Source organism: Hippocampus comes, unplaced genomic scaffold, assembly GCF_001891065.2.
Source record: "Hippocampus comes isolate QL1 unplaced genomic scaffold, H_comes_QL1_v1.1 scaffold51, whole genome shotgun sequence".
Classification (NCBI taxonomy): Eukaryota; Metazoa; Chordata; class Actinopteri; order Syngnathiformes; family Syngnathidae; genus Hippocampus; species Hippocampus comes.
Window position 1 is genome coordinate 2699502 of NW_017805497.1, and position 24265 is coordinate 2723766.

Consider the following 24265-nt stretch of genomic DNA (forward strand, 5'->3'; position numbering starts at 1 on the left):
AATAAATATTTAAATAAAGCGGCCGACTGCTTGGCGCGTCACCGTTGCATTGTGGGAAATGTAGTTTTGGTGCGTGTAAAAGATCTGCGGGCTCTCGGCTTGCTGCGGTCCGCGGGCCGGATCTAATAATAAATCAATATCATCCCAGGGGCCACTGAAAACATTCTCGCGGGCCGGATTTGGCCCGCGGGCCGGCACTTTGACATATGTGACTTACAGTATATAGCATGGGGTCGCCACCCTTTGTGAAATGGAGAGCTACTTCTTGGGTACTGATTAACGCAAAGTGCTACCAATTTGATATGCACTTATTAAATAAATGTGCTCGATTGTTTTTTTTTTTTAATAATGTGATTATTGTATGTGATTATATTCATTTACATGAAGATACTGATCATATTAATTATTTCTCACAATAATTAGGAAACAAATCATGTCAATCAAGACAACACTGTATTACTTCGACAACATTCCAAGAAAATCACCTTGTCCCATCACTGTTGAGCTACAAAAGGCCAGTGGGCGACTTATGTGGTTCTTGGGGCCTACATGGTGCCCGCGGGCACCACGTTGGTGACCCCCTGCTCTATAGGCTAGACAGAAAAACAGCACCGCATTATTCTTTCTTACCTTCCACTGCGGCCTTTTTTAAACATACAATGTCATGGCAGTTGTTGCGCTGCCTTCACGCTCTCCTTGCATGCCTGCATGTATGTGATCCCGCTTACTGTATGGCATGCAACACATAAGAATATACCCAAAAAACACTATAAGGATGATGAGACTTTATAACTACCAGGTGCATCCGTTTTGTAACGCAAGCGCGACTCTGAATGAAAGAAAGCTTAATGCAGAATCCCCATTTCATTTCTCGCAACCTTACACTTGCAGGCTCAAAGAGACACCGTACGCAACGAGTGGCAGAAGTTCCTCCACTTGTGCATTTGTCAGGAGACACACCTGGATAATTTGGAGCAGTACAAAAAGGTAATGATGGGGAAATGACTCACCAGACTTGTATAATGTATCCACCTGGACACACCTTCCTGTGTCTTTGACACAAACTTACTGTTTACCACATTACCATGCAGTACCAACTGGACACCGAACAACTGTCAGAGAATCTGAGCAAACTCAACCATAGCTTGGACCCAAAGATTGCCAGCAGGATGAGCAACTCGGAGATGCTGCTGCAGCTTGAGGTATGAAAGATGATGCTTCAATAGTCTTATGTCACAGCCCCAGAATATAAACAAGCTGACAGCCCTGTGGACAAGTGCAGTGTTTCTCAATCTTTATTATGAGCGAAGGCACACACATTTCACATGAGAAAAATTGTCTATAAGTGGGAGTGTGAATGGTTGTCTGCGTTATATGTGCCCTGTGATTAAATGGCGACTAGTCCAAGGTGTATCTCAGCTCTCTAAGGACAGCTGGTAGAAACAAACGGTCACTCGTGACCCTCATGAGGACAAGTGATGGAGAGCATTGATGTATTCAACATATTAAAAGTAATTCTTAGAGTCCTACACTACACTGCAATATAGCAATTCACATTCAATATCTATCTAATAAATTAAACAAAATCATACTCACCAGAGGTGCTTATTATTTTATAGACAAAATCCATCCTTTGTTAGCACGGTTGGATAATATAAATCCTTTGACTGTGTTGAAAACAAGCCAGCCAGCGACAGTGTTGTCCGACCTGTCCTCACAATGTCCACTTTTGCTTGAGAAGCCCGCCTTGAAAATAAATTTTTGATCATGTCTGACATTCTTCCTCTTCTGCTCAGTAAACTGTTTGTAAAGTAATTAAAACAATCAGAGAACGGGAAAATGTTCTTCCCTTTCTATACCCATATACCAGTCAATCTTCATTTACGGATATTGTACATGATGTACCTTGTAGTAATTGCAAGATGACTTGTGAAACTCGTTTCCAATTTGTGTGTGTGTGTATGTGTGTGTGTGCGTGCGTGCATGCGTGCGTGCGTGCGTGTGTGTTTTTCCCACCAGGCGGAAGAAAAAGCTGTGCAGGACAGTGAGCAGCTGCTGGCAGACCTGAGAAGACGCAGTACCAGCATTGCTCCTCTGAAGTATCGTCGTACTCCTCCAAACAGATCGGTCACATTGGAGTCCCTCTGTGATTGGGAGTCTACCAGGGTAGAGCATTTTTGAGTAACTCCTAAGTGTTATCAGGCAGAAAAGGCAAGGAAATGTCATACAAGTGGCAGGATATCGACTGTTATGTTTTTACTAATTTGGAAGGGAAAGCTGTCGTTACAATCCACTTTTTAGGGTTAAACACGTAAACACAATGAACACATTTAGGTAGGAGCCCAGACACTCGGTTTGAATCAACTGGCCTACGTCACACGCCGGGGCACTTTTCTTTCGCCACATATACTACATTACATACAATATATTTCATAAATTTGATGCTTGAAATTGTTTTGTGTTGAAATGCGTTTACGTGTTTCAGAAAATTGTTATTTCAATCAGTTCAAATGTGTCTAAAGGGTACAGTGATATTTAAAAAAAGATGTTCTCTCTCTATTGTGGATTTCCACCATTGATGGATGAGTCCAAAGGGCATCCTCTGCAATGAATGGGGTTTCACAGTATTCATCTTTCCTCATCTAGGGACCTCTGTCAAGAGGCGAGAAGTGCACCTTGAAATCTAACCCCGACAATGAAAACTGGGACGTTATAACCAACAAAGGGGTCACTAACACCTTCCCAGGGGTATGCTTCATGATCCCACCACCTGATCCAGAGGCCATCAACAAAGTGGACCTGTAAGTAACGGCACATTCACAAAAATATGTCAGTCAGTAATGTAGTCAACCTACAAATGCAACAAATTCTTGAACTGACTAGTTTGGGTGGTGAACTGGGAGACATAAAGAAGAGGAGAGGCGCTCTTGCAGCATCGCTCAAGAATCACAAGTCAGAGATGGCCAGATCCCTGCAGTCAGGTCACTGTCAAACCAAATATTGTATCTTGATCCCGCCTGCTGCTCACTTTTGTAATAAATGAACTTCCCTATTTACCGGTTTAGCACCAGTGTCGACTCCCACGTTGGATCCCAGATTGGCAGCGCTTGGACTCCGGTTGGACAAACTGAATGCCGACCTGGACAATGCTGATAAGGACACGCTGAACCGCATGCGATCCCCACTCAGCCGCTCCAATCCCACTGGAGATCTGGTCAACAGGATGAAGGAACAGGAAGTAAGGAACTTGAGCAGAGGGCGAACATATACCTGTTACATTAACAACCAATTCATAGTAAAATCAAACAATACGGCATATACACAAAATACCCTGGCCAAATTTTGAGCCCAGGTGGATTTTTATTTGGTGTAGACAAAAGAGTACACGACCTTTTACATTTTGACCTATGGTTCCATATTATATCTAATGTTCTAAATGTGTAGTTGTTTAGAATGCTTTTGAATCCAGATCATATTACACGTTAGCAGGACCATTTAGAAGGGCGTCTAAGATTTGTCACATGAATATTTTGAATTCTATTAGTTTAGGCTTAAAAATGTGTCTTCCTTTTTTTTTCTCAAATTCAGCAAGCTGCCAGGGCACTAAAAGGTCTGGAGCAGGAGAAACTTGCGGCTAAGGCTGACCTGCAGCCTCTCCTGTCCAAAGATCCTAATGCTTCCTTTGCCCTGCCACTCAAACTGAACAATGCCGAAAACAAGTATGATGGCCTCTCTGCACTTGCTGACCTCTATGCCAAAAAGTAAGTAATGTTTTCTTTGGATGATGACCGAGGAATAAAATTCCTTTCTCTAAGTAATTATTATTATTAATTTTACGAAAAAATAGTAAATCATTAGCAGTACTGTTGTTGTTCTTTTTAAACGTTGGGTGTTTCTTTTCTTTCAGGACAAATGCATCCCTCAACCTCGAGAATCAGATTAGGAAGGTGGATGGCATCATCTCAGGGTTTGAAAAGAGGCTCAGTGAAGATGGCCCAATACTCGATGTGCCAAACTCGATTCAAACTGCCAATGAGAGCCTTCATGTAAGGAAGGAACAACACTTTCCTTTTAAACCACCCAAAATGGCGTCAGTGTCGAAAAACGTCCTTTTCATTTCTTCCCCATTTTAGCAACAGCGAAAGGCTGTGGCATCGGCTCAGCCCGAGATGAGGAAGCTAAGTCAGGACCTGGAGGCCACTGAGCAGCTCTGCAGCTCTCTGCAGCAGGGATACCAGGAGTTTTGTCCCGACATCCAACGGCAGAGATGGGAGGTCAAACAGCTGCACAACCGCTATGCAAACCTTGACAACCAGCTGAAGGAGAGGTAAAAATCCCACCAGACACATGCAGTCCGATATAAAAAGTACCACGACAAACAATACAGTGCTTTAACGATCGACACATCTTTTCAGAGAGAACATCTTACAAGACGCTGGTGCCAAAAACCAAGAATTCCAAAGCTCAGCCAAATCCCTGAACTTTTTCCTGAACAACCTGCCAAGAAACAAGATCAACTACAGTGATGATGTGTCTTCGGTCGCCGCTATGCAGAGCTCGCAGGAGGTGAGAGGACTCTCTAATCATGACCCTTTTGTTTATTATTTTATCTACTCCTGGTTCTGCCTTTCTGCTTTGTTTATTTTGATGAATCTTATTAAATTTTAACTCGTTCAGGGGAAAGCACTGTGATCAAATAGCACCCCTGCCTCATGGTTCTGAGGTTCGGGGTTAGAATCTTCACCCTGGTCTACCTGTGTGGAGCTTGCGCGTGTTTTTCTGTGGGTGTTCTGGTTTCTTCCCACGTTGCAAAAAATAATAAATTAATTAATAACGATTCTGAATTGTCTACATAGGCATTAATATGACTGTAAATGATTGTCTGTCTATATGTGCCCTACGATTGACTGGCAAGGTGTATTCCGCCTCTCGCCCAAAGTCAGCCAGTTTCGGCTGAACTTGTGACCCTAATGAGGACAGGTAGGATGGAAAATGTATGGATGGAACTTATTTAGGTTGCTGTTTGAAACCTTTGCTTAAGTGCCCTGCTTTTACACTCCCTAACCAATTATAATGTGACAGAATGTTAACACTAACTGACACTTGACTGCAGAGGGTGATGGATGACCTGAAGCGGAAAGGCAATGAAGTGGACAGACTGTCCGACTTGTCTCAAGACCTGCAGAATCTACTTGCTGTAAGACATAACATGCCATGTTCAAAACAATCTAGTTGTAAAATACATGCATTTGAATTTAAGGCACAATAATATTAATAGACCAACCTCTCGAAATGCAGGAGTATGATGCCAACATCGGCAAATTCAACAGTACGCTGGAAGATGCAGGTGTCACTGTTGCAAAGCGACCGTATACGCTCACACTTGCGGAAGCTGTTCAGAAAGAGGTATCACAAGTTTAACCAACATCCTGTTGGTAATATTCACCATTTACTTGAACATTGCAGAGGCTACCCTGTCTCTTTCTGTGACAGGAAAGGGATCTGGTTAACCGCTACGCCGAGGCGTCAGCTGAAAATGGTCAGCGGCAAAAACAGTTGGGTTTGGCCCGGAATCTCATTGCACAAGTAAGAGGGCGGACCATGAGAAAGGCAGTAATACCACAAAACAAAGCGTTGTATGTTTTATTGACACATTGTCATTTCCTTTGATGTAGAATGATGAGAAAGTCCAGCTGCTGGCACAACATCAGGTGCAGCTGGAAAGCCAGCAAAGGAGTGCTTTTGAGTTAAACAGTCTTACCAGGGAGCTGGAGGAAGAGAGGGAGAGGACACTTCACATTGAGGCTAATCTAAAAGCCTTCAGAGATAGGCTCATGTCACTGAAGAATCGCAGAGGAGTAGAACGTGTTGAGGAAAAAGAAGTGCTTCAGTACTACCGTGACCCAAAACTGGAGGCTGACTTAATCGAACTTCAGAAGACACTTCATGAAGAGATACGGAGACGGACCACCATCCACAGTGAGATTGACATTTATAACAAGAAATTTGGTCTCTTTGAGGACAACCTCAAAAACACCGCGCCAAAACTGTTGACGAGAGAAGTGACCGAGTTTGAGAAAGACCCTCAGCTAGATGTCGATGCTGCCAAGCTGAGAGATGAAATATCAAGAATAAGAGATGAGATTCGACTGAGAAACTCGGAGTACATACAGATAAAAACGGAGTTTGAGATTCTCCAACAGAAGAAACCACTCATCAAAGAGAGGGTGGTTAAGAAGGAAGTGGTGAAAGTAGAAAAAGACCCAGAAATGTTGAGATCCGTGCGGAAATTCGACACCGAAATTTCTGAGGAGACGAGCAGGGTTAAAATCATAAATGATGAAATATTTCAAATGAGAAGCCAAATTAATGCCCTGGAAAGACTGATTGTAAACATCCAGCCCAAGATCATCACAAAGGAAGTCAAAAAGATTGAACAAGACCCCGAACTCATCACAGAATCCAAGAGGATTCGAACATCGGTGGAGAGTGAGATGATCGAAAACAACTCTTTGTCCAAAGAGTTGATGGAACTTCACAGTCGCTACAGGGAAATTCAGGCTCTGAAACCAAAAGTTGAGGTGAAGGAAATTGTTAATGAGATTTACCGGATCGATCCAAATACAGAGGTAGAAATTTTACGCCTCAGGAAAGACATACAAGAGGCCAATGCGCAGCGTTCCATCATGGATAGGGATATCACAAAGGTAGGCTCAGAGGTGAATTTTCTTCGTTCACAAAAGCCCAAGGTAGAAATGAAAGAAGTTCTTCAAGAGGTGGTGAAGGAAGAAAGAAGCCCTGAAAATGAGAGAGAGATTCTAAGGTTAAATGAGCAGATTAACTTCATCCACAACAATTACAACTTTCTCCAAGATCAAGTGAGGACACTCAAGAAAGAGAGAGACGGCTGGAAGGCTGAAAAGTCTAAGATCGAGACCAAAGTCCTCACTAGAGACGTCATTAAGTATGAACCGGATCCGCTCTTGGAGAAAGAAGCTGACCGTCTGAGAAGAGATTTGAGGGACGAGGCCCAAAGGCGCCGTTCTATTGAGGAGCTGGTGTTTGACCTGAAAAACAAATACATCCTGTTGGAAAGACAAAAACCAGAGGAAAAAGTGGTTGTGCAGGAGGTTGTGCGTTTGCAGAAGGACCCGCGGCAAGTGCTTGAGCATGAGAGGCTGAGTAGAAGCCTGGATGAAGAAGTGATGACTCGACGTCAAATCGATTTAGAGCTGCAGCAGCTCAGAACCAAGGTGGAAGAGAAGGAGCGGCTCCTCAGAGCAAGTGATGAGCATCAAAAGAGGATCATAGCAGAGTCTGAACTCAAGGAAATCAGGTTGCGTATCCACCAACTTGAACATGCGCCGCCTGCTGTCTCAGAAAATATTGTTGTTGAGGAGGTACTGAAAGTGGAGAGAGACCCCAAACTGGACAGGTTGATTAATGGTCTGCGGGTCGATATGGATAAGGAAACCAGCGATATACTGCGTCTTCAGAGAGACATCCGTAACATCACTCTTAGGCTTGAGGTCCTCCAGAAAGAAAAGTCTATTGAGAAGAAAGTATACAAAGAAGTAGTCCGTGTTGAAAAAGACCAGGCTGTGGAAGCGGAGAGGGATCGCCTGAGGGAACAAGTTTCCAAGCAGAAATATACAAGGCAGGACATCGAGGATCAAATCAAACGCCTCAGTGCTAAAACAAACCATCTGATGACGAGCAAGTCCAGCAGCTCCAGAGAAGAAACTACCCTAACGATGAACAGAGACAGCTTGATGAGAGAGAAGGACAACCTGACTCGCGAGCTCCGGACACTGGAGACAAAGAAACACGACATTAGCATCTCTTTCGAGCAGCAGAGCAGACTCATGAGTGAGAGAACACAGATGAGCAGGCACAGAAGCATGAAGATGGGTTCTGACATACAGCAAATCGAAAGGGAAATCCTGAATGAAAAAGACAAGATCCATATCCGTGACAGCACCATTCGCGACCTCCTACTGAACCTGCAGAAAGAGGAACATACCGAAACCAGAACCAAGGAGACCAACATGTCAACTAAAATCACCATTCTGGATCCGGATACCGGCAGAGACATGTCTCCCTATGATGCCTACCTGCAGCGGCTAATCGATCGCCAACAGTACATTCATCTGCAGGAGCTTGAGTGTGACTGGGAAGAGACAACTTCTGTGGGACCCGATGGCGAGACATCGGTATTGCAGGATCGCAAGAGTGGCAATCAGTACTCCATTAAAGATGCCCTGAAGGAAGGCCGACTAACACAGATTGATTTGGATAGGTACAAACAAGGCAAACTCCACATCTCAGAGTTTGCCTTGCTCGTTGCTGGTGAAAGCAAGCCAAAGAACCAGTTCAACTCATTTGTCCCAAGGACCAACACAGCAGTGAAGTCAGCCCCAATTGACTTTGCTGCTGTACAGGCGTATCCAATTGCTGGGATCATGGACACACACACAGACACCTGCTTCAGCATACGCAGCGCTGCCATGCGTAAACTTATCGACGCCACCACAGCCCAAAAGCTTCTGGAGGCCCAGGCGGCAACCGGTGGCATCATTGACATCACCACCAAAGACAGACACTCAGTTCAGAAGGCAGCTTCCAGAGGCCTCATTGATGAAAGTCAGCTCCAGAGGCTCCTCAACGCTCAAAAGGCTTACACTGGAGTGGAAGACCCCGTCACCAAAGAGCGTCTGTCTGTGGGAGAGGCCATCCAGAAAGGATGGATGCCAAAGGAAAGTGCAACTTGGTACATGGAAGCGCAGCACCTGACTGGAGGGCTGGTTGATCCCAACAGCAACAAAAGAATCAGCATCGTGGATGCTATTGGATCCAAAGTGATCAACAGCGCCATGATGAGAGATCTTCAAGCTGAAACCAATTACAAGAAGGATATCACCGATCCCCTCACAAAGCAGAAGATCAACTACAAACAGGCCCTGGAACGCTGTAAAAGAGACCACAAGTCCGGCCTTCTCATGTTGCCAGCCTCCTCCAAAGAGTCTGGATACACTCCAGCATTCAACAGATATGCGAGATTCTAAATGTGTTTACAGCTTAGAGTTATATGCTTTGTGAAGTAATAGATTAAAAAAATGTGCCTATACATTTGGGATATTATACGAACATAAATAGTGCATATAATGTGTCTTTTTTAATCTGGCAAGCTTTCTATCAACCCCTCCACCCCGCCCCCTTCCAAAAAAAACACTGCCAAATTGCCTTTGTTTACCAAACATGCCAGATGTGGGCAGATGTTATTATGATTTAAATAAAACAATGTTGCAAATGAAGTATCTACCTGATAATACTACTGTGGAATACTGGGACATGGTGCAATGCTAATTACCAAGATTATTATGATTATGTAGTACTTGTGGGCTATCCTTGATACTGTTCACTTTTAACTCTGTTTGATACTTTATGAAGAAACATCAATAAATTTAAATTATAATGTCTCTTGTGTAGTCTTTTAAATAAACCACACATACAGATAAAACAGACAGATCCCATGCTTAGAACATCAATGGAGTCATCACAGATCAAACAAGATGACAGGACAACTAGTGCTACAACAATTTAAATGTCCAAATTGTCAGCAATCCACGAGCAAGTTCAAGATCCAGTTGCATCTGCATCCTGCACTGCAGCACCCTCCAGATGGCTCTGCCTTTCCCTGAAGAAGCTCCTCTGCTCATTGATGACTTTTTGTAGAAGGGCAATGTTTACACCATCCACACAGTTGAGGACACGTGCACAGACCCTCACCCCGTCAACTCCTGCCAAACAACAAGGTGTTTGATTATTAACAAAACAAACAACACAAAAAGGACACTGTCATCTTCAAAATTAAATAATGTTTGCGACTTAAGAAGACAACATTGGATAGTGTTTCCTTACCCTGAGCTGTTTCTATTTCACCCAGAACTATATACTGGGCTCCAATTATGGGATTAAATGGTTCCACAAACGAGGTATTGATGACAACATGGTGCTCTTTGGAAGCATGCTGAGTTGTTAGTGAAGCTCGGGACTTCTCCGGCTCATATTGCGTGAGTCTAGAAAAATGGGCAAAGTTTGTTTTGCTCATCCAGCAGTATATATTGTAAATTAAGTCCCATATATCCTGTCAGAGTTCATCTCGTTGCAAAGGTGAGTATAGTTATTTTGTTTTATTCAACTAATTAGCACTATGCAAGTTAATAAAAGAGGTTAACTATTTTGTGTGTTGAGCAGGGGTCACCAACGTGGTGCTTGTGGGCACCACGTAGCCTGTGAGGACCACACCAATAGCCCGTCACTGCTAGGATTGTGATTTGCTAGTATAAATTATGATTTAAAAATGCAAACACTGGCAGTATTGTGAGACATCGTTCAGATTACCAGAGCCTGAAAAACCATTAAGTATTAAAAATAACACATTCTAATATTATTAAATGCAATTTGTACAAATGTTATTTCAGACGTGTATCAATTTGGTCGCCCTTCACACAATCAGGACACATGAAGTAGCTCTCACTCTCAAAAAGGTTGGTGACCCCTGGTGTAGAGAGTTTCTTTTGTTGTGAAAACTGTTACTGTATGTAATGAATTACTTTTGTACTTGGGGACATCTAAGAGCAATAAAGGCCATGAAACAATTTGCGAAACAGTAAATATCTCAAGTGAGTTATTAGCCCACCTGCCAAATGTTCGCACAGACTCTCCATCTTGCAACGCTCCAGAGTTCACTTCCCAAGGGAAATAATACACCGCAACAGCTGGAAGCATCGCTTCTTGTGGTGATAGACGACGACGCGTTCCACGTTACGTACAAAATTCGGGGTACGTCGGATAACCCTCCTGTTGCAGAGATTGTTGACGCGTTGAAGTGAAAGTGGGTATGACCCAAGGAAAAAAAAAAACTTTACTTCCGGGTGTGTATCACGTGACCCAACGTCACCCACCACTCCAAACGGTGAACAAATCATTTGCGTTCAGGACTAAACCACGCAAACACGGGTCGCTGGCATTCTATTTTTCTCTGTTTAATTCGTTTTGAGGTCCAACATGAATCCTGACATACTGAATGAGAGGCAGAAGGCAACCTTTGACGTCGAGAAACTCACCAACATTTTGAACGGAGGCCCCGAGAAGACCAAGAGAAGAAGAGAAATTGGTAACTTGCCGCAAGTGTGTTCTGACAGGTCATTTTGGACATTGAACTCTATCCTACTTTCAATCTATAACCCGTATCCTACAGTTTCTAAAATTGTCGTCGAGGAATATTAAATCATTGTGACAAGTTTAACGAGGCACAAGTTAAGCGGCTATGACGTTAGCTAGCAGCTTGTTATGTTTAATATTAATCGATGTTGCGTTGATTTGATTCAACGTTAGGTCTCTGTATGTATCTTCTCTTAGAAATTCATTGCGCGCCTCATTGTTTGTCTGTCTTTGTGTAAATAGCGTGTGCGTTGGAGCGAAAACTGTCAACACACTAGTCCAGTGTTTCCTGAGCCAAGGAGCATATTTTAAAATAGACAAAATGTCATGGTATACTACTAAACAAATGCCATGTGAAGTGGTTGCACAGGTTAATTATACACCTTTTGACGTCCTGTGCAAGAGAATGTAATCGTTATGCTTGTTACTGCACACCACTGGGACAGATACAGTAAATGTTTTTTTTTTTTTTTTTACATATTAGGTAAAATTATTACCATAGCGCACAGCTGATCTCTTACCCCACACCGCAATAATATGCCATGGCACAGTGGTTGGGAATCACATCACTAGTCAGCAAACTGCTCTTGACAAGTTTGTCCAAGTCCTACTTTGCGCAAATCACTTGCGCATAGAGGCTATTTAGAACATTTGAATGAAATAATTTAAGGTCTGACATGGTCACAAAGATGAGCTGTTTAGCTCCAGAGTGACTGACACCACCCTGCATTGTAGTCATGCCCAGTTGGACAACTAATTTAGGTTGATCAGTAATGAATTCCAGCCTACTTCAGTGGTTGTCTGTGAAGCTTCTTTATCCTCATGCTATGTAGAAATGCAGAGCAACTGAGCATGTTCATCACTTGAGATTATCTTAAACAATAAATGATTAATGTGGCGGGGGGGGGGGCATGGATTGTATCACCTCTCCATTCACCCAGTGGACTAGACTGTTTGACCAAGCAGTACAGGTCCTGGTGCAGTTTGTAAGTTAGTTTTTCTGTAGGTTACTGGTACGGTATAGACTGATACACAGCCAGAGTAGGAACCAATTACTGCTCAATAAACTGTAAGAAACCTCCATGTGTTTATCGTGGAAGGGTGATGTTTCAGACTCACCTATGATGAGTGAAAAACTGCGATATAGAGACCACATAATAAACACGATAGCCTTATCCCTCCCACATGCTTTAAAACATAATTGTGCTTATTAAAACACATTTAAAAATGTTTGTTCACACCTGCTTCCACTCTCCAAAATAAGACACCAAGTGTGACCTTGCATCACACTGCATGTCTTCACCAGAACTCTCTGCTGCCTAACATGTTGCAACGCAACATTGTTGCCACACAACTCTAAACATTCAACATTGCCTGTGTAGCCTACTGCAAAAACAATCACAAATGATGTACTCAATATAGTGACGGTTCTCTATCTTGCTTCTTCATTTCCCCCTCTTTCCACTGCAGAGTCAATGGTCCTGAATGACCCAGACTTTAAGTACGAGGACCCAAACTTCCTGTCCCGTAGTGAGCGCTATGACCAAGCTGTTAGAAAGAGTGCCCAAATGATCCTCAAGCTGAGGGAGTATGGCATTGCGGACCCAGAGGAGATCTACTGCTATAAGAGGTATGTGATTACAAGTCTGAACGGATCACACACCCACAGAGTGATACATCTTACGACACTTCCTTTCTATTGCAAGGCAAAAACCCCTCGTTTAGTTGTTGTTTCGGAAAAGTGTCAAAGGGCCTTATGTAAATGCCCCGGGCATTGTAGTTTTGTATGGACAAATAAAGTTGGAGCAAAGTACATTAAGAGATTAAAACTATGTCAAAGGGTGCATGTGTTTTCCAGCTTGCAGGTGCATAGAATACAACTTAATATAGGAAACAACAATGTGAAGTATTTGCTTGTATATTTACTTTTCTAAAACCGAATCTATGAATTAATTATATTTCATTACACTTTTTAAACCGTAGTTGCTATGCATAGCCCTAACTCTATGCATAGTCCTAACTCTAAGAATTCAGTTTGAGTGACGACCACACTGTTTAGACCACTGGTTTTGAAAGTGTGGGACATTGATCCTGTCGTTAGAGAACATAAAACAGCTGGACCTTTCTTACTATGCCAGCCAAGCCCCCGTTAAGTTGTCCAGAAGCTGTTTTTATACCGTGCAGCCACCCTGAAATGTCCTTCTTCGTAAGACACCAGCAAAAAAAAAAAAAAAAAGTCACACATTATTGCCTCTTGTCCAATGTAGTCCTTGTACTGCTCAAATATGTTTTTTGATAGAAGGTAATATTACAAGTAATGTAAAAATCCTGTCATTTCCAGAATTTAATTCAGGGTTCATACATTATCTACCAACTTACCTACCTTCACATTAGTTCCTTCAAATCAGTTAATAATTGTGTACCTTCCATTCACTCAGAATGTTTCGAGGCAACTTTCAGGAGGCAATGGGGCTACACTTTGTCATGTTCATCCCAACCCTCTATGGCCAATGTGACCCTGAGCAGTCCAAGAAATGGTTACCTCTAGCAGAGTCCTACCAGGTCCTGGGCACGTATGCTCAAACTGAGCTAGGTCACGGTCAGTTCTTGAGTGCACCTTTTATATTCTTTTTGGGAGATAATTAAAAATTGTTATATTTACATTTGCATTTTTGGCCAGTGAAAACAGGCCCATTTGAAGCGTGAACATGACAATGTTTACTTGTACAGTATGTGTTTGACAGATCAATATTCAAATGCAGATTGAATATTTTTTCCTAATACCGATAATAGTAATTTCATTTGTAGGTTTAAGTACCAGTGACTATGAGTCCTGTATTTTTGTGATTAGCTACCTTCCAGAATGAACCGTCTCTTCCACACATACATTTTAAAAGTACCTATTGCTTGACTCAGTAAGCGTCATGTAGAAGGAAATAGTGAAAACACAAGTTGTCAGTCATTTCAAAAGTCCCCTTGGAATTGAATCTTCCTCAAGCCAGCAGTCACCTTCTCAGGCGGGTCTTAGGTCAACCGTTGTTGGTGCAACTCCAACAATTGGTTGTTTCTCGCTAAACTACAAATAACAATTTCGTTTCCTTTGACACATGCAACTTAGGTGGCTACCTGACCGCTGTTTATCAATAAAAACAAATTATTATTGCGTGACACAAAACCCCAATTGAATCTTCCTCACGCCAGCAGTCAGCTTCTCAGGCGGGTCTTAGGTCAACCGTTGGTGCAACTCCAACAATTGATTGTTTCTCGCTAAACTACAAATAACAATTTCCTTTCCTTTGACACATGCAACTTAGAAGGCTACCTGACCGCTGTTTATAAATAAAAACAAATTATTATTGCGTGACACAAAACCCATTTTGCCATTTCATCGGGCAAATGTGTTTAAAAAGTGAATGTCTGGAAGTTAAGATTGAGGTTAATAATTACTGAAATTTAGCCCGTACAGGACCATTGGTTGTTTTGTTTAGTGTGCAGCTTGCATTAATTTAATTCCCCATTCAATACCGTTATGTGAATGTACTGGTATTGGTTTGCTGACATTTGAAGGCTTTTGCCTGAGAACTGGGCATATACTACAAATGAAACCTAAATTCATCCCTAAGTCTAAGGCTGCAAATTTACTGTTGAATTTGGTCCGATGTCAATTTGCGAAGTACAGTAAAAAGAAACTCTTGAGCAAGGTTTATATTTGGTTATTTTAGCTTTGTCTTTAACTTGTGGGCTAACTGGAGCAAGACAAGTCAAGTGGCTTTCAACTCCTTATCCCTTTTCATTCTGAACGGCTGAGAAACCTGCTCAGAAGAAAGTAGGTCAAGTTATTGTTTGTATAGTTGGCAAAAGTACTGCAGGAATTATAAATACATTCTTGTTCTCCTTTCTCTCTGGTCTGGAACCAAATTATATCCAGACCTGCACTGGGCCAGGGCCGGGCGTTTAGGCACACCAAGTACAGTATAAGAACATGGATGTTAACGGCTCGTAACGAGTTTGAGTTGTTGCTTTCAACTCCTTATCCCTTTTCATTCTGAACGGCTGAGAAACCTGCTCAGAAGAAAGTAGGTCAAGTTATTGTTTGTTGTTGCCGAGTGAATGTGCATTTTCCAATGGTGTTTCACAGAGTGACTCCACAGACATTGAACTAATTGATGTTTTAGAACCTTTGTTACATTTGGAATCATCATGGATCATGCAGAATTTGCCCATCAGCACTGTAACAGAAGGTTTTATCTACCTTTGACTTTTCCAGTAAAATAGGTTACTGCTGAAACCCTGTGCGTTATCACAAAGTGACACACTGCATCTAGGAATCACATTACTGTACTAGGCAAGTGACATCAGCATGCGACAGGATCTGGAAAATTAAATACCTATTTGGATTTGCATTCAGCACAACCGGACGGGAGAAGTGTGACACTTCACACCCCTTCAGCATTGCTTATTCCTCTTCTCTGTGTCAACTGGCGCTTCAACACAAATTATGCAAAAATGATTGTAATATTTCTTTTGTTTTTTTAATCTGCACGTCGAGATCAAAATCTGAATAAATTATTTGGTCGCTCTTCTTTCTTCATGGCTAAGCAGTATAGAAAGTGATTGCACTTTCTATACTGCTTATCCATGTTTATTTTAATTCCTCCATGCATTTGTCCTTCAGTTGGCTTCCACTCTCCATAATTTGTCCCCTCTCAAAAATGCTTGTGTGTTGTCCACTCCTTATCTTTGCCTCAAAAAATTACCACCTGGTTTCCTATTCCACTGGCCTCTGCCTTCTGTGGTTTAGCTGCGTGCACCCAGGCAGGCCCGAGCCTTTCGATCTGCATCTCGGAATGTTCCTGCCCACACTGCTCAACCAGGCCACTCCAGAACAAATGGACCGCTTCTTCATGCCCGCCTGGAACCTAGAGATCATCGGCACCTACGCTCAGACTGAGATGGGCCACGGTAAAATACTTAATAGTATGGCCCAAAGTCCAGCTTCTGGTTTGAGGCAAGCTGTGTTAAGGAGTAAAAAATGTAGCGTGCTTTTATAATGGCCGTTATGATTTCCAAATGTCTGGGTTGCTAATGGTGGTGTTTATGTTTGACGCATGCTAGTTCAAAGTTCAATTCACGAATTTTAAACTCAAGTAGTTCAGTTCATAATTCCTAATTCAAAATTTTTAATTATGCTCAACATTTTCAAAATTAACTCATACATTGGTGTTTTCTTTTATTAAACAATATGTTGCTGCGATCTATTACCCTCAAATTACTTGCTTTTCTCCATTTTTGCCACCCATTCAGTCCACACTACAGGTGACAGCTACAATCTCATGAGGAGAAACTTGTTGCTTGAATTTTAAAACAGGTGTGTAGCCCTCAATTTGCAAGCACAAATAGAATAATAGTAAGAACGAGGCTGAGGTAGGAAATGAGCTATCACAAACTCCCCCCCCCCCCCTCATTTTCGGCTAAACATAAAACAATGACCCACCTGCGACTTCCTGCGACCCCTCCCTTCCCGCCTACCTCGTGGATTCCAAAGGGTAAACACCTAGTCTAATGCCCACCAGGGACTTAAAAAAAAATTACTTGCATTACTACCGGTATTTGTCACCAGCCAATACAGATTTCCCCTCGTGAGCTAACTACCACGTGCTCTTCCACCATCCCCACCCCTGCTGCCATCATGCTTTGCATTATGATGACACATGCAACCGTGCGAGCCTTCGTGGCTTGCCAAATAGTGTTTATCCTCCCTACATATGAAGGCTCATTTACCGTGACTTCAGATGGGTTTTCTCCCAGAAGGCTTTCCAACACTCAAACCCATCAAAATTTACTTGAGGTAATTCTCCAACATATTTTAGTTTTGGTGGGTTGTTCAGACTGGAAAATTATTAGGTAATGCACGTTACTATATGCTTTACAAAGGATTTAGCATAAACTAGAGTTGTTAACATGTATTTGGATCTGTCAAACATTTACAAGATGCACTGCTTTCTTCCTCTATTGCAATGGAACATTTTCAGTAGTTCTCAAAGGGAGGGCATATTCCAGTGCTCTAATTGTATACAGTATATTTACCGAATGAATTACCAAGTGACTTTATGGCAACTCTCATATGGGCTTGTTTTCGACCAAGATGCTTTCTGCATTTTCTTATTACGCTGGGTGTTGTTAGTTTATTCTGCTAAGTTGACATTGTTTGATTTCATTTCATATGTTAATTGTGTTTATGTAACTGTGTGTTTCTGGTGGTATTTGCTTTATGCCTTTCCTGCAGGCACACATCTCAGAGGACTCGAGACCACTGCCACATATGACCCAAATACACGGGAGTTTATTCTAAACAGTCCGACTGTCAGCTCAATCAAATGGTGGCCTGGAGGTCGTAAGTACAAGTACACACCTTCAAAGACTACCCCGCCCCTCAAAAAAAGTTTTATTTTTGAGATGTCTGCATTGTTCTGAATCGTAGGTACTGATGTATTTTGAAACAGTATTGTTTAAAGCCTGAGATGAAACGCATAACAGACTTCATACAATCTCTGCTCTTTTATTATTCTAGTTGGGAAGACATCAAACCATGCAATTGTACTTGCCCAGCTCTATACTCAGGGAAGCTGCCACGGTCTGCATGCTTTCATTGTACCTATCCGTGACATGAACACACACAAACCACTACCAGGTAAGTATTATAACGTTTGTTCTATGTAAATGGTCATATCTGTTAATCTTTCTTATTGCACAGAAACAAACTCTTTTCTCATAGGTATTGTTGTTGGGGATATTGGACCCAAATTCGGTTTTAATGAAGTCGACAACGGCTTTTTGAAACTTGACCATGTGCGGATACCACGAGAGAACATGCTCATGAAATACGCTAAGGTCAGATGATCGACACAAATTGCACAGTCACAAGTACGGTAATTTCTCGTTGAAGCAGAGAGCTGCTTCAATGAATCGTATACATTAATTACAATGTGCCAACAGAAATGCATTGATTTTCTAAAGCTCTCTTTATTATTTCCCCAAACTTTATTATTTCTCTATCCATCCATCCATCCATCCATTTTCCGATCTGCTTATCCTCACAAGGGTCGCGGGGGTGCTGCAGCCTATCTACAAAACTTTTGTTGGCATATTTCAAATCGTGGCAGAATGCTTTCTTCACATAACACTAGAGTATCCAATTTTTATTGGAGAGGACTATTTGTACAAATCTGATTTCACATGTGTAAAATTTAGGATATTTACAACATTTATCTTTTTTTCCACAAGTTTAATTTAATTTAATTGAAATTTAACAGAATTTAATTGATGTATATATTGTGTCTTTATATTCTCTATCTCTCTACATTTACTTGAAAAATGGCAAACCAGTACATGTATTATGAAGTTAATATATTTGTACAAATGGTTAAAGATTGAGTTAAGAAGACAACCACTGTCTTAATTAATTTGGAAATGGCATCCAACAGACATGTCGGTATCAGATCTCATGAGACAATTACTGTACAACCACCGGATTTTTTTTCCCCCCCTGAAGGAGCATAATAGGAGGATTTTATTTGAGGTGAGGCTTTTATTTATCTCAAATGGAACATCAAAATGCTGAACAGTCCTTGTCTGTCCACTAGGTGGACCCAGACGGCACCTACGTCAAGCCACCCAGTGCTAAGCTGACTTACGGCACCATGGTTTTCATCCGTTCCATGATTGTAGGCGAGTCCGCTCGAGCCCTTGCAAAATCCAGCACCATCGCCATCCGCTACAGTGTGGTCCGCCACCAGTCTGAAATCCGGCCTGGGTCAGTCACCCCTGGCTTCACTGGAGTCACTTAAGCAAACAATTTGAATCATGCACAAACACAGGCCTGTATCGCCTTTTACATGTCCTTGTTCATGAAAACAAAGCAGACTGAAATTTGTTCCTGTCCTGCAGAGCCCCAGAACCTCAGATCCTTGACTACCAGACGCAGCAATACAAACTGTTCCCTGTGCTTGCTATGGCTTATGCCTTCACTTTTGTTGGCCAGTACATGAACGAAACATACCACCGCATCAGTGGAGACATCCACCAGGGGGACTTTAGTGAGCTGCCAGAGGTACCGATCGCAGATATAGTAACAGTCTATGTGTACACCTGATGCAGCAAAATATCAAGAAATGCTTGAGAATGATGTTTATTTGATGTCTGGACATTCACAATGTCTCCCGATGCATATAGTTTTGTTTGTTGTTTGCCCAATGAGCTGATTTCCACCCTTTGTGTTTTTCTTTTCACTTTTCTCCAATGTGTAGCTCCACGCTCTGTCTGCGGGTTTGAAGGCTTTCACCACGTGGGCAGCCAACTCTGCCATTGAGGTGTGCCGCATGTCGTGCGGTGGTCACGGCTACTCCCGCAGCAGTGCCTTGCCAGACATATATGTTGAGTTCACCCCAACTTGCACCTACGAGGGCGAGAACACAGTCATGATGCTGCAGACTGCGAGGTGTGTCACAAATGTACAGGCAGACGTGTTAGTTTCCAAAATTTAAGTCATCTGAGAGACTTCATGTAACTTTTGTAAGGACTGTTGTTTGAATTAGTAGTACAGGTAGTTGAAAAGAGCTCAACGGTGAACTCTTTCATGTCAGTTTGTGAACAATCGCATTTTATTTGAGATTATTACAGTTGCTACCATTTGTTCTGATGGGACTCTTAAACAATCTGCTGACCTTTTCAACAAATATGTGATGATCTACATTTTGTGCATACGTGCGTGCAGATACTTGATGAAAAGCTACAGGCAGGCTAGAGCTGGTGAGCAGCTGCATGGCATTGTGTCATACCTTAATGAAGCAGAGCATCAGAGAATCCAGCCACAGCTCGTCACCGCAAGAACAACTGGGCTCGATATCAATGACCTGTCCAGTCTGGTGGAGGTCTACAAGCTACGGGCCGCCACGTACGAGACAAGAACGATGGATTATCACAAACCAACAGCTGATTCGTCTCTGATATATGCAAATGATCCTTCTGTGTGTTTAGTCTGGTAGAGCTGGCAGCCAAGAGCATCCAGAAGGAGCTGCAGCACAACAAGAGACAAGAGGATGCCTGGAATAATAGTGCCATCGACCTGGTCCGGGCCTCTGATGTAAGACCATTTCATGTGTGACCAACGTTGTTTAGTTAATATGAATTTCAGCAGTACGTTTTATATTTCCATGCAATGTTAACAAGCTCCTCATTGTTCTGCTGTAATGAATTAATTCTGTTTATGGATAAGCTACACTGAATGCAGCAAAACATTCTTCCATGTTGACTATTGGTTTGTTCACCTGACTGTCTGACATCAAAGTCCATGTTGTCTTCTATTTGACCTCCTCCAGGCCCACTGTCACTATGTGGTAGTGAAGCTCTTTGCTGACAAGTTGGCAGGGATTGATGCTGCCTCCATACACTTGGTGCTTTTGACGCTTGCTCGCCTCTACGCCCTTCATGGCATCTCAAACAACTCTGGAGACTTCCTTCAGGTGCAAATCTATATGCCTACAATGGTGCCTTGAGATACAACTTTAATTTGTTCTGTGACCATGCTCGTAACAGAAAACACTCATCCCTAATCTTTTACCATTGGAATGAATGGCAATTTGTTCCAGCAATTCCCCCCAAGCAACAAAAATATATTGTAATATGGGTTTTAATGAGGGAAGGCTGTGGGACGGGGGGGGGGGGGGGGTATGCGAACCCACTGTGCATTTTTAAGTACCTCTCCTAACTGCATCTGGTCACTATGCTTAAACATCCAACAGACACCCCGCATAACAAATATAACATGCATGAATGATACCCGCAACACAAAAACTGGACTATGTTGTAGATAATAAATGTGAAGCCACATTTTTATGTACTGTCCTCCTGAAATACGCCAACATAACAATGAACCACAGAGCAAATGCTGTTAAGCTCCAATCAGTACGGCTCAAATATTAGTTGTTTTGTGGAGAGCATATAGAATATTAGACGGAGTACTGTTATTTTCTGTCTACATATGTTACTGTATCGATTGTGTTCAGTCCATTGTTTAAGGGTTAAAGTATTCAAACATAGACACTATCTATTATTTGCATTAAGCTTGCGGACTGAAAAGCTAAGCTATGTGGTTGTTTTTAAATACACAAGATGTCATTCCTTATGTTTTATGTTCAATTTGACATTAAATTTAACTGGGAGTGGCAATAAACAGCTTGAAGTCTATTTTTGAGGAATTGTTCGCTAAATGTATCTGCCAAACTGCTGCTTGTTGAAGTGAGTTGAGTCACTGCCGCCAAATGGCACATCTGCGCTTGCAAGTCAAAGCCAAAAGTGGGTTCCGCGATGGCTTGAGTCTCAAAACACTCTAAGTCATGTTGCTCATATCTCAAGGCGACACTGTAAAACAAAACTGCATTGGGTGGTTTTGATCCATGTGCACAGTTCGCATCTTTCTTCTGTCTTGTCACTTGTTAACTGTTCAGATTTTCTCACTGTCTGCAAATTGCCAGCTGTAATTGACTAATCCGACTACACATTTCCATCTGTTTTATCTCAGGCTGGACTGTTGAACGGGTCTCAGCTGCTGGAGATTACTACTCGTATCAAAGAGCTGCTTTCTGAGCTGAGGCCAAATGCTGTGGCGCTGGTCGATGCCTTTGATTTCCATGACAGGATGTTAAATTCAGTCCTGGGGCGATATGACGGGAATGTCTACGACCACCTGTTTGAATGGGCCCGGCGCTCACCGCTGAACTCTACAGAGGTCAGGAAATATCACTGGAAGGGATTAGAATGGTGACAAGTAATTGAAACCCCAGTTGCTCATCATTTCAATTAACGGTTGCATTCTCCGTTCTGCAGGTCCACGAGTCCTATCATAAGTATCTGGAGCCACTGAGGTCCAAGCTGTGAGATGAACCACAAATAATGATAGCGAGCATTTTTGCTTGTGAATAAGAAATGGACTAGTGCATCATTTCAAGCGTTTGCTCTCACCTCATTTAGATTCACTTGTGTCCTTAAGACGAAGTCCGTCTCTAAGACAATCAGGCGAAGAGAGGTTTTTGACTGTCTTATAAATGTGTTTTTTCAATAACTTGATTTAAAATAGTTTTAAATTACATAATTAGGAATTACAGATTGCTGTGCCACAAAAAATATCCACATTAGATGTATGTTTGTGAAACTTGAAAGTTATCTAATTATGTAATATGTCCTCAACTCCCATCCTCTCTGTTGTAGCCTGATGCCGCTCTTTTGTGTGCCAGTTAAGTTTTTCCTAACAAGAACAGAATGCAACGAGTAATATTACATAACAATCCCAACACCAACATCTCTTTTTGTTATTTGCCGTAGGCTACTGGTCTTCTTGTCATTGTTTTACAAGAAAGAATTATTGCGTTCCTCGTACATGCACATTAAATTCAGACATTTGATGTGCATCTTAGACTTGAAGCAAACTACAACAACTTCACCTCAGAAACTATTGCTCTTTTACTTCCTAAATTCTGTGTGTAATTTCTGGGGCTTTGAGGTTGGCACATTTTTTGTTGTGGCTCGGTGTTTTGGGGCCATCAAAATTATTTGGCCAGTGAGTCTACAATGCACACTAGCATGTATCATGACAACGAAAATGAGCATTACCACATTTTTGCTTGCGTGCATAGAAAGCCGAGCTCAATGTAGAATTAAAAGGTCTTGGAGAAGATGCAGATAGGGGCTTTGAGGAGAACCACTTCATAAATAAAAGGTCATGAGGTGTTCTGTTGTTGATGGGCTCTTTGCATATAATGACTCACGTTGCAGAAATGAAATTTGTTCTTTTTTTTCTGGGTTTAAAAAATGGCATTATTCTACAAGCTGGTAAAGGGACTTTTCCAAACTCACCACCACAGACGTACGGTACATTGTCTTTTTAACTGCTCATCAGTGATTTAGGTAAGTGATTTTTAGCTGTATTCCTCTTCTTCCATCCACAGATATTAAGGTGGAAGTCAATATTTTTTGGAACATCGTGGTTTCGCTAGACTTAGGTTGTCAATATGCTAATAAACAATCACGGTTAGTGATAGAATATGTCTGTGTATTGAATTGTGAGCGAACACATTTCTAGATATTTTAGCAGAAAATGTCTACCATTGTTTCTCTAAATATGTTTGTTTTTTTAAAAATGTCTTTTGTATTACTGTATATAAAACCTGACAGACATGAGGAGTGTCCAGACTATCTGCTTCATATCCATAAAGCAGCATGAAAATTCACCACAGTGTAAATGCAGCTCCGCTTGCTGCGATGGGGCTTTTTCCATGGTATTGTTTTGTTCCTTTTGGAATTAAGAAAAAGAAATCAATGTTTTGTAAGGATCATACTCAACTGTTTACTCGAGAATATGACGACGTGGCTGTTGTGGTTCGGTTGGTTTGGTGGCATGACGCTATGTGCAAAGAGTCCATTCTTTATTTCATGAGAAAATAAGCACATCTTTATTATGACATGGTGTAAACAGAAGATATGTCTAAAAGTGAGGAAATTCAATGGATTCACATCTTAGCCAAGATCGAATTTCAGGAGTTTTCTTTCCCCGTGTTAAATGATGCTACGATGTCCAAATTGATGTAAAAGTGATCCAAATGTTAATGAATAATTGCTTTTTAATTAATTATTTTTTTAAATGTTTTGTATCGACGAAATATAGTGAAATATATTCAATCTTAAGTCTTTAACGTAGATAACTTAAATCACTACAGGAATTCAGGATGTGCCTGTCTGCTTGAGGAATGTTCCTTCCCAAACTAAGATTGTTGGCTTCACAGGATAGTATTTTCTCTCTGTATTTACTGATGTATATGCTGTAAAGGCATGATAACAATTAGCCAAGATGTTTATTAACCATAATTGGTTGGATAATTGTTCGTTTTTATCAATACTGTATTGATATTTTGACATGTCAAAATAAATTTTCATGAAGCAGTGTGCATCTGTCCTTCTGTGTCACTGGATAATTTACCATAAACTG

General features: G+C 41.7%; 4 protein-coding genes and 1 long non-coding RNA gene across 6 annotated transcripts in view; 4 read left to right on the forward strand and 1 right to left on the reverse strand.

The window, feature by feature from the left end:
* The window catches only part of srp68 (signal recognition particle 68), a 26508-nt gene extending 25089 nt beyond the window's left edge, over positions 1 to 1419 (forward strand). The window contains exon 17 of the transcript XR_002169030.1: positions 1409 to 1419. The gene's annotated coding sequence lies outside the window, so the exon portion shown is untranslated. The remainder of the gene's footprint in view (positions 1 to 1408) is intronic.
* Positions 1 to 9231, forward strand: part of evpla (envoplakin a) — a 15967-nt gene extending 6736 nt beyond the window's left edge. The window contains exons 9-22 of the mRNA XM_019876516.1: positions 892 to 987; positions 1092 to 1202; positions 2020 to 2166; positions 2647 to 2801; positions 2884 to 2981; positions 3066 to 3238; positions 3589 to 3761; positions 3908 to 4046; positions 4134 to 4327; positions 4416 to 4566; positions 5114 to 5197; positions 5299 to 5406; positions 5494 to 5586; positions 5676 to 9231. Coding sequence (XP_019732075.1) covers positions 892 to 987; positions 1092 to 1202; positions 2020 to 2166; positions 2647 to 2801; positions 2884 to 2981; positions 3066 to 3238; positions 3589 to 3761; positions 3908 to 4046; positions 4134 to 4327; positions 4416 to 4566; positions 5114 to 5197; positions 5299 to 5406; positions 5494 to 5586; positions 5676 to 9065 — 5112 coding nt within the window. The 3' untranslated portion in view covers positions 9066 to 9231. The remainder of the gene's footprint in view (positions 1 to 891; positions 988 to 1091; positions 1203 to 2019; positions 2167 to 2646; positions 2802 to 2883; positions 2982 to 3065; positions 3239 to 3588; positions 3762 to 3907; positions 4047 to 4133; positions 4328 to 4415; positions 4567 to 5113; positions 5198 to 5298; positions 5407 to 5493; positions 5587 to 5675) is intronic.
* Positions 9232 to 9479: 248 nt separating this feature from the next.
* On the reverse strand, positions 9480 to 10923 carry ten1 (TEN1 subunit of CST complex). Its single transcript, XM_019876524.1, has 3 exons — positions 10703 to 10923; positions 9922 to 10079; positions 9480 to 9800 (listed from the first exon to the last, which is right to left on the reverse strand). Exons 1-3 carry the CDS (start codon positions 10789 to 10791, stop codon positions 9637 to 9639), a joined length of 411 nt encoding a protein of 136 aa, XP_019732083.1. The 5' UTR covers positions 10792 to 10923; the 3' UTR covers positions 9480 to 9636.
* A 40-nt stretch (positions 10924 to 10963) lies between these two features.
* acox1 (acyl-CoA oxidase 1, palmitoyl) lies at positions 10964 to 24224 on the forward strand. Of its 2 annotated transcripts, none has more exons than XM_019876520.1 (14): positions 10964 to 11179; positions 12697 to 12856; positions 13665 to 13825; positions 17513 to 17620; positions 17798 to 17917; positions 18002 to 18117; positions 18870 to 19039; positions 19174 to 19336; positions 19533 to 19723; positions 20000 to 20179; positions 20263 to 20368; positions 20604 to 20747; positions 21806 to 22012; positions 22111 to 24224. In XM_019876520.1, the coding sequence occupies exons 1-14, from the start codon at positions 11071 to 11073 to the stop codon at positions 22159 to 22161; spliced, it is 1986 nt and encodes a 661-aa protein (XP_019732079.1). In that variant the 5' UTR covers positions 10964 to 11070; the 3' UTR covers positions 22162 to 24224. The 2 variants fall into 2 exon arrangements, with proteins under 2 accessions (XP_019732079.1, XP_019732078.1); XM_019876519.1 differs by lacking the exon at positions 13665 to 13825 and adding an exon at positions 16028 to 16188.
* LOC109519792 (uncharacterized) lies at positions 14992 to 15718 on the forward strand. The gene is made up of 2 exons (XR_002169031.1): positions 14992 to 15056; positions 15307 to 15718. It is a non-coding gene; the product is annotated as an uncharacterized LOC109519792 (long non-coding RNA).
* Positions 24225 to 24265: the final 41 nt, after the last annotated feature.

Bases quoted from the DNA above. Each gene is read 5' to 3' on its own strand.
- ten1 (XM_019876524.1), bottom strand. From the start codon at position 10,791: ATGCTTCCAGCTGTTGCGGTGTATTATTTCCCTTGGGAAGTGAACTCT. The intron at 10,080-10,702 runs GTGGGCTAATAA...CCATTTTTCTAG, and splicing joins TCTGTGCGAACATTTGGCAG to ACTCACGCAATATGAGCCGG. The intron at 9,801-9,921 runs GTAAGGAAACAC...GTTGTTTGGCAG, and splicing joins TGAAATAGAAACAGCTCAGG to GAGTTGACGGGGTGAGGGTC.
- acox1 (XM_019876520.1), top strand. From the start codon at position 11,071: ATGAATCCTGACATACTGAATGAGAGGCAGAAGGCAACCTTTGACGTC. The intron at 18,118-18,869 runs GTCAGATGATCG...TCTGTCCACTAG, and splicing joins TGCTCATGAAATACGCTAAG to GTGGACCCAGACGGCACCTA. The intron at 19,337-19,532 runs GTACCGATCGCA...TCCAATGTGTAG, and splicing joins ACTTTAGTGAGCTGCCAGAG to CTCCACGCTCTGTCTGCGGG.